The sequence below is a fragment of the Ylistrum balloti genome, unplaced genomic scaffold (assembly GCF_031769215.1).
Source record: "Ylistrum balloti isolate Yb309-2 unplaced genomic scaffold, AGI_CSIRO_Ybal_v1 Utg370260, whole genome shotgun sequence".
NCBI lineage: Eukaryota > Metazoa > Mollusca > Bivalvia > Pectinida > Pectinidae > Ylistrum > Ylistrum balloti.
The window spans coordinates 817,993-828,435 of NW_026782205.1; the positions used below are offsets into that span (position 1 = coordinate 817,993).

Genomic DNA, 10,443 nt, shown 5'->3' on the forward strand with positions numbered 1-10,443 from the left:
CATCACCGCACCGTTCATGTTAAAATATCATTGCAATTTTGGGGAACATTGAGCATATCAGGATGATCTCTAGTACCAACGCCAACATTTACTCTGAAAAAAATCTATATCTAATATCCAATGTATATTTGCCATGCTTACTGTATCTTTAGTGAAAATATCAGTTTACATTATTTGACAAGTATCACAGTTACAAAGGTAATGGATAATATCCAACCTTTTCCATTCTATCAATCATTATTTCATATTTCAATTTGTTGATTCCTGATTTTCATTTCAAGTTTTCGATTTTATTTCAATGTTTCATTACTTTATAAACAATCTACCTGTTGACATCGACACAATAGCTAAACTACTTTTCGTCAAACGAACTGGAACACGTGTACTGTGTTTTGTTGGTCTGGTGATTGGCTGGAAATCAAGACTCTATCTAAACACACAGAAATTGCCCTTGGTCGCTTAATTCCATCTGATGATGTCAGTAGTTGCCTGACGTGTGTACCGTCCTCAGATATCTGTATGACATTGTCAGTTGCCTGTCCACATACATACACGTTGTTTTCCCTGTCAACATCTATTCCTGTTGCCTGGTATAAATTTCCATTCATCAGAACATCAGTGCGATTACCATCAGACAGTCTGGTCACGGCAACTTCTTTTTGGTTGTAAGAATGGATGCTAGCAAACACGTGCCTTTTCTTATGATCTGTAGCGAGGTGCAAACAAGCAAAATTAATTGAATGCTGTTTTGTTTTGCATCCATTTTCTGTAACAAAGATAATCGATTTCGATGTACCAATGACAAATGCATCGTGACAGTAAGTGATACCATAGCAGTTAGTACCAGGAGCTACGGAAACTTTTATTTCCGATAACAGTTTCAACTTAAAGTCCACAATATTGATAACAGAAATGGTATTTGGAGGAAGCATCACCGCTACAGTATGATCATCTACTAGACAAACATCACGTGGTTTCCCAGTCAGTGAGATTCCACAAAGAAAATGTCCATTTTCTTGAAAAAGCTTAACGTTTTTGTTCGCTTTGTCCGCTACAACGATACCACTATCAGGGAGGGACACTATTCCACAGACACTGCAGGTGTTGTTATCTGAAGGAAGTTGTATATTCAACTTTCGTTTCAGCCTCAGCTGTCGTTTGAACAATGTCATCGAAACATCACTCATGGGAAAAGAAGGAAGATTCCTCGATTGCTTATCAACAACTATTTCACCCATAAGAAGCTTGGTGTTTATGTCGATAACGTGTGAGTCATATTTGTGACTTATACGTATGGTGTTTTTTGGTAAATTCTCGAGTTCCTGCATGAGCCCCTCGCAAGATTTCACTTGCGCCTTTCCCTTTTGAAACTGACAAATAGTACCGACGACATCTTCCTTTAAGGTTTCATTCCCGTACGACGCCAGCGTTTTCTGCATCGTGAACTTCAGCCGTTCACATTTCTGTATCGATATATTCAGATTTTCTTTCTCTTCCTTGAAGTATGATACTAGCTTGTCCGTCATCTCTTTCTGCAGTGTGTCAAATCGTGTGTCTATTTTACGTCGTAAATCTGCTAAACTTCTCAACGCAGTTTCTTGATCATGTGCCATTGTTTTAAATTGTTCGCCAATGTCTTTAATCAGCGTTTCCATGGCTTCAGTGCACTTATGTAATGACTCAATTAGATCATCGACCTTTGAGCTCTTTCTCAGTTTATCGTATGACTCCTCTGCTGACGTTACAACTTCACACTTCCGATGGTCGTTGTCGATACATTTCCTGCAAATAAGATGCTGATGGTCCTCGCAGTAATACTCCATCTTTTCATTGTGTTTTGCACATCCATAGACAATGGCTTTCGGACTTTTTACAACTGGTACATTCACGTTAGTGAGGTCTTCTGGATTGCACTCTTCATGAATCACGTCGTGGTAATTTACTTTGCAATCAGCACAGAAGAACGTATTATTTGGTTTACACCAAAACTTTGCTAATACACCAACTTTACCTCTCTTCTCACATGGTCTGCATGTTTTAGAAATAACCGTTCTCTGTGACAGTTTGATCATCTCAACAACCAAATTATTGATGGGGAACTGTTCAGCCCATTTCCCTTTGGCTTCTGATGGGTTCACCGGCTCAATGATTCTTCGGCACACAGGACAGGAGAAAGAAGTCGCAGACGACCCTTTATCCGACAACTCTTTTATGATGTAGCTTCCTAGACATTCCTGACAAAAGGAATGCAGACAAGGCAAGGACTTCGGTTGTTGCAGCTGCTCCAGGCAAATTGGGCATTCAAGCAAATGCGGGTCTGGGGACGAATCACATATGCCTTCTATCAGTGACTGCAAGTGGCAGGGTTCGGCTTCCGCCATGATAAATGTATGTCAGTGTAATATTACCTGAAACAGAAGGTTATCGTTTACTTATCAAGAACAGAAAAATTATTTATTGTTTACAAATGTATCAATTCATTATTCAGTTACATCTCACTGGTAAACTACTTACCCACTTCATCTTTTATTATCATAAACTTAACTCGCGGGGAAAGGGGTGGGTTTATGACAATAGCATAAGCTAAACCATACCATAAGATTCGTCTCTATTTATACGCATTTCTTTTTGTAGTGTGCCCCTGCAGTCGAACGTCAGTGTACAAAATAACTTGTGTATCCTAACTGGGGCTGTCATTGCCGAAATACACCTGCCACATATAATTTTGCTTTAATCGACAATGATGGAAAACAAATGTATTTAAGAATGTGAATTATTCCACATAATTACTTTATATAAGTACCTGTACAGAATGAGATTTAATTTGTTGTAATTAACAAGTTTATCTACGGAAATTCATAATACATGGTCTGTGTCTTAAATTGTAAGCCGTGTTTTGGTTCTAGACAAACAAAAGTGGCTTGCAAGAGACACTATTATCTTCCATTATTCTCCAAAATGCCGCTTACATTTAAAGACACTGGTCATGTTTTACCATAGGTCTCTTATACCAAATACACCACAGGGAAAATAGCATTAGCGTTGTGTATTGTTTCAGTTAGCATCATGCTGCCGAAAATTTGATAATACATACTGTAGTTATTTGGTAAGTTACTTTCGGTCTACGGAAATTGACTGACAATAAATGTGTACTGATAGAACGTACATACTGACGAATGACGAGGACAATACGTCATCTTATGTTTTAATTGAACTGTTTGTCATTGAGAGGTTTGAATTAAGTGAATTTTGATATGTAAGTATTCAACCACTGAATACCGTTTTTGATTGAAAATTTACACATTATCATACGGGCCGATGGGTATGGTTCAAATAGCAAATGCATGATGTAGGCCTACTCATATAAGATAAGAGGCCGCTAGATGTTTGATCCGTCGGTGCAGTAACTACTGTCTACTTTGTTAACTAGATTGTGACCGGTACCTTTCGTTCGTTGCTGCTGAAGATCTGAGTAGAAGGAAAGATTCATGAATATCTCTATGGCTGAAATCTTATTGAAAAGTATACTTTCAGACAAGGCGGTTTCGGTTCATCAAAAATACAAATGTATGTGTTATATGAAACGAAAGTGAAACCTATATAGGTGTTATATGAAACGAAAGTGAAACCTATATAGGTATTATATGAAACGAAAGTGAAACCTATATAGCGTACTCTTTTTTTCAATCAGCAAGACGCTTTGTAATGCTTTAGTGGAAAGTACTAATGTTTTGATTAGAAAAGAAAACCAGTTATTTAGATCTACCCATTTTTGCACGATAGAATTAGTGATTTTGTCACTGATTTACAGAAAGAAAGAAAAAACTTTCCCCTGGAACATTTAAATTTAGGCAAAAATGGTAAGTGTTATCAAAATCTTAACTCTGACACTTAATACTAAATACTTAAGTATGACAGTCAGCACTGGGTGAACAAATCGCCTTCGTAAATTAAAATTTTATAGAAGTCGACTGTCATCAGAAGTATATATATGTTGACCTACTTTTGTTATGTAATCGCACTTCCTCAAACTCCAGGTAACAAGAGAAGTCAAAATCTCGTTATTCTATAGTATCTTTGTCTATTATATGTTAAATAGTTTAAAAACCGTCTCACAATTTCTTGATCTTTCCTCACCTTTCCATCCTCGCTTGGCATTAAGTCTGTGATTCACGCCTAACAGACCAATTGAACTTACTAAATTATAAATCGACTTACGGGAAGCACTATTCGAGTCCGGAAATGTATCCTGAATTTCTTATTTCGAATAATTCAGTACACTGGATGTCTTGAATCCAGCAAACTACATGTGACATACAGTTCCACATGTTTTGTTTCTACAGTAAAACATACATCAAAGTCTATAAACAGCGACAGAAGAAAACAAACATCGCAGACATACTTTTCTGACGAAACATGTACCAAGGGAGACAACCTAGACACCCTCCCCCCCCCCCCCCCCCCCCCCCCCCCCCCCCGCCTATGCCTTAAAAAATTCGCAATGGTTATAGCAATGAGAGAAAAAAAGAAAGAAAGAGATATTCACAAGAGGTGCGTGTGCGATTGATGTGACATATAAACATGTACCCTATACCTCAATGAATACATTGAACATATACGTTTGTACGTTATTAACCACAACGAACACGCATGGCTACACTTCCACTCACCGAAAGACAACATAATTATCTAGTCTCAACAATCAAGTTTATTTTTAAAGATAATTTCGTTTTATTAGAGAAACTACATATCCTTTACCGTTGTTTTGCTCAGAAGTACAAACTCTAGCCAAAAGGTTATCGTAATTTAACTTGATTTCATTCAGAGAGTGTATATAGAATGACAGTGTAATAAACAAATCGCTACATATGGAAGTTGTCTATTTAAATGTGTATCTAACTAACACCATGCATCACAAACATACAATATCACCACAATAACTCAATGGATTTCCATTTTATTTTTCTCGTTTATTTTTTTTCCACCATATACATTAAAATCGGTAAAACTATATGAAATTTGAAAAATCGTATCATTTTTACTGTATGACAATAAAAAATGTAAAGGTATATATATATGTATTGAAAACCTGAGGATTTAGAATTTAAATAAAATCATTTCCATGTGTCAAAATGGAATATGACTAATTTTTTACCAAAAGAAAAAAGGAAACATTGAAGGATTTTTTTTAAACATAAAGAAACATGCACCCGTGTGATATGGCCTCATTTCATAGCACGACTTCGTTATTTACATATTGTCAAGTATAAATATATATATACACGTGATTTGTTGATACATGTAAAAATGGTTGCTTTTTTTCTAATATAAAAACGGCAATTAAGAAGTTACCATCTAGAACTTAAATATATAGTTTTATTTGATGTTCTGAATGATCATTGACTCAAGGACCAAGAATCACAAGCCCTAAGTGGCAATGTGCTAAACGTTCCAGTTAGGGGGACTGGGTTACAAAGACACCTAGACCTCTAGTGGACACGTGCAATACATCATCACAGAGAGACAGGAAATTCTTGAGCTGATGTTGACAGGCTGTCCAAAACAACTTCTCAGTACAACTAGTTACACCACCACCATGTCCTCGATCGTTTAAAAGTTAAATAAAATATAAATTCAAATCATGTAACGTGCAAAACTAAAGAATTTCAAATTGTACACTATATCCGTATTACAAACCATGTCCTCTTCATGTTTCCTTTTTCACGATTCGCAATTATCTTTACTTTGATTCTGGTATGGCAATAATATTTCAGTGACTTTTCATAATTTTTCCATGAAAGGAAAAACAGAAACAGGTATGCATCTGGAGGTAGAACATTTGAAATATGTTTTTATAATAAAGTTTCATAGACGACATGGGGAACGGTTGCTTGTGACCTAACACCCAGGGACATTTCTTGGATGGTGTTCTTCTTCTTTGACACGGAGAACATAGGGAGACAGCATTCTGTCAGTCTGACGTCATTGAATGTATACAGAATGCAATTCATTGCTCTGTCTAACACCGAAAATGTCCTTGCTTTCAGATTCAAGAAGAATCCGAAATGGAAGAAAAAATCTTCAGTAATCCATTCTAGGTCCCGCGCTGGTAGTAAGTTCATGTTGCCGTTCACTCCGAACTCTAACCTTACAAATTTTTTTCCGTATCTCACAGCTTGGCACGTGTAGGTAGTGTATATACGACTAGTATCTTCGTTACTTGTAAGTTTGTGTGCGCAACAGATTCCAAGGTCGAAAGCCCATTCATGGGCTGTTCTCAAGAGATGACCCACTCGAAACTTGACCTTAAGCTCCCAGTAGTTGTAAATGCCCGTCAGTTCGCGAAGTCCGTACGTCCCAGCAATTGAGGGACAGTTTTTGGAGGCTGCATTTTCCTGGGGCTTGAAATCACTTACGACTCCCTTTCCTGATAGTCGCATTCCGTCATCGTCTACATTAACTTCCTTCGATGCTTTCTTCGCATCGAACATAACATCACCTAAAGAAAAAAACAAAACGACTGTGTGACTAGATACCGTAGGTCAATGGCAAAAAGCGAATGGGTTGAATCATCTAAGATTATTCTTTGCAAAATATCTTGTTTCTGAGGCACAAAGTATAACTACACAATGTAACTCAACGACTCATTTTTGTCTTGTTGAGAATTCTATTAAGTAATATAAAATATTGATCATAAATCTAAAGCTTTGTCAAAATGGCTTCTAAACACCAACGGAAATATAATTTGGAATGAAAAGACATCTTAGAGGTCACATGGTTTCATTGCATTGGTCAGATGTTAAGACTTTCATTTCGAGATTCTGATCGGGTGTCAAAAATCTAGATTTATTACACACGCGGTTAGCAGTGTCATTTATATCCACATGTGAAAAAGCATCTACAGTGAACCGGTAATAAGGTGAAGGTCACCTTTGTACCGGTTGTCACGCCAATACTCATATCTGGCGTCATCTGCACGCATTTTGGCGTCGCCAAAAATACATGGGGATATATGCAATAAGAAACCGGACAATTTAGAATTTACGTCAGTGTTCTAAAATGTTGTTTTCATTTATGGATTGGCTGTCAGATTTATTGCATTCAGTGGTGTGTAACAAACAGTGGATTACCTACATATGCATAAAGTAATGCTTGTTATAGCGCCATGTTGAATATGTGGACAAGCCAGTGTTTGTTACATGCCAGTGCATGTTAAAAATTTGGCAACAAAACCGATGTTTCCATTTCACATATTTTTTAAACTTCTTTTGAACTCTTACACGCCATTGTTGGCAACCGATAAAATTCCCAGTTAGTTACGAAATCATTTGATAGATATAGGATAGCATGTCATACGAAAGATTTTCTCAAAATTGTAATACAATAATCGACCTTAGCAAGAAACAGGAGAAAGTATTTGTGGTCAGTATTTTGTATATAACTACGCCAGCCTCATCACCAATATACATGTTATTGGTAACTAACACACATTGGTCATTGTAGGCATATATTGGCTGTACACAGTACAACTGTGGATATTAGTGTTTGCAAGAGCACGCTTAAGTTATGTGATAAACGGACTTTCACTTTCGTCCCAGCTCATATAAAATTTATGAAACTCGTCACGAATGTTATGAATTTTTTTCGACACATTTTAAACTGGAAACTGATGCAAGATCATCTATTTGTATGTACGTGACTTCGAGTAACAAAGAGAGATCTAACGTAAGCATAAACCTTACAGATTCGAAGAAAGATATCTCTGTGCAGGAGATAACTGGGACACTTTCTTTCATTTACTTCAGCAGCCTGAAAGCAAAGAATCTTTTCTAGTTTCCATGTTTTATTAAGGCCTTATACAAATGTCTGCCAACAATCACAGTTGTTTCGAGGACTTAAAACACAAAATAAACCTGAACAAACCTAAATGAACTACATGTAGTATCTTCAAGATTCGAAATCATATTAGCAATTTGTTTTATAACAACCATTTAAGCCATCGTACGTGAACAATTCTGCGCCTGCCCTTACTTTTGATTGCGGGAAGAGTGGACACGTCGACGATGCCTTTGGTTTCCGGCCGGCCCTGTACCCAGATAGATACACGGTATGTTGTGTCGTGCCACAGTCGGGTCACCACGACACCTGTGTCACGAAGACCGAAGATCTCGCGTGTGGTACGCTCCGTGCCTGCATCACATTGTAGACTGATATCGAACACCTGACCGTCACTATGAGACCATTTCAGGACGATGCTGGCCCCACTCTCATCCCACTTCCTCCCAACAACGGGAATCTCTACTCGCTCCTCGCCTGATTAAAAACAAAAACAAGACAACTAGACGTCAGGTGCTGACAAATTCAACTCAACTGATTGTTTTATGAAAGACGTTAACATCTTTTATTTTATTCCAAATATATCCATTCTTATTAGATAAATTAGATCACAGATCAAATATACAAATACTGAATCTGTATACATACCTGAATCACCTGTGCCCATAGTATCACGAATGATCCCGTCTGAAAGAACGAATATTCTAATTAGTTCATGATCTTGATATGTAATAAAATCACTGAATTAAACAACGTTTCTATTTTCCAATGTCGATCAAGGCTATATGCATTATGGCTTTCATAACCACTTGAATAGGACTAAGATCCGCTAGCCAATGGACAGCTACGTAACGTTCAACGGTATATATTCCCTTATAGATTGAGGACTTCCATCATATACCAATCTGTCTGACCGTATGATATAGACTAACCTCTTCCATCACGTACCGATCTGTCCGACCGTATGATACCGACATATCTCGTCCATCACGTACCGATCTGTCCGACCGTATGATACCGACATATCTCGTCCATCACGTAATGATCTGTCCGACCGTATGATACCGACATATCTCGTCCATCACGTAATGATCTGTCCGACCGTATGATACCGACATATCTCGTCCATCACATATCAATCTGTCTGACCGTATGATACCGACATATCTCGTCCATCACGTACCGATCTGTCTGACCGTATGATACCGACATATCTCGTCCATCACATATCAATCTGTCTGACCGTATGATACCGACATATCTCGTCCATAACATACCGATCTGTCTGACCGTATCATACCGACATATCTCGTCCATCACATATCAATCTGTCTGACCGTATGATACCGACATATCTCGTCCATCACGTAATGATCTGTCCGACCGTATGATACCGACATATCTCGTCCATCACGTACCGATCTGTCCGACCGTATGATACCGACATATCTCGTCCATCACGTACCGATCTGTCCGACCGTATGATACCGACATATCTCGTCCATCACGTACCAATCTGTGTGACCGTATGATACCGACATGTCTCGTCCATAACATACCGATCTGTCTGACCGTATCATACCGAAACATCTCGTCCATCACATACCGATCTGTCCGACCGTATGATACCGACATATCTCGTCCATCACATAACAATCTGTCTGACCGTATGATACCGACATATCTCGTCTATCACGTACCCATCTGTCTGACCGTATGATACCGACATATCTCGTCCATCACATACCAATCTGTCTGACCTCATGATACCGACATATCTCGTCCATCACGCACCGATCTGTCCGACCGTATGATACCGACACATCTCGTCCATCACATACCCATCTGTCTGACCGTATGATACCGACATATCTCGTCCATCACGTACCGATCTGTCCGACCGTATGATACCGACACATCTCGTCCATCACATACCCATCTGTCTGACCGTATGATACCGACATATCTCGTCCATCACGTACCGATCTGACCGACCGTATGATACCGACAAATCTCGTCAACCACACATTTATCTGTCCGACCGTATGATACCGACACATCTCGTCCATCACATACCAATCTGTCCGACCGTATGATATATACATATGTCGTTAAACATTTCCGTCACATACCTATCTGTCCGACCGTATGATACCGACACATCTCATCCATCACATACCGATCTGTCCGACCGTATGATACCTACATATTTCGTTTAACATCTCTATAACATACCGATCTGTCCGACCGTATGATACCGATATAGTTCGTCCACCACATACTGATCTATCCGACCGTATGATACCGACACATCTCGTCTACCAAACATTTATCTGTCCGACCGTATGATACCGACATATCTCGTCCACCACATACCGATCTGTCCGACCGTATGATACCGACACATCTCATCCATCACATACCGATCTGTCCGACCGTATGATACCTACATATTTCGTGGAACACCTCCGTCACATACCTATTTGTCCGTCCGTATGATACCTACATATCTCGTTTAACACCTCCGTTACATACCTAGCTGTCCGTCCGTATGATACCGACACATCTCGTTCATAACATACCGATCTGTCCGACCGTATGATACCG

General features: G+C 38.7%; 1 protein-coding gene across 1 annotated transcript; it reads right to left on the minus strand.

Annotated features, from left to right (window-relative positions):
- Nucleotides 1-362: 362 nt before the first annotated feature.
- On the minus strand, nucleotides 363-2,381 carry LOC132552608 (uncharacterized). The gene has a single exon (XM_060216794.1). The coding sequence runs from the start codon at nucleotides 2,379-2,381 to the stop codon at nucleotides 363-365; it is 2,019 nt and encodes a 672-aa protein (XP_060072777.1).
- Between the last annotated feature and the right edge of the window lie 8,062 nt (nucleotides 2,382-10,443).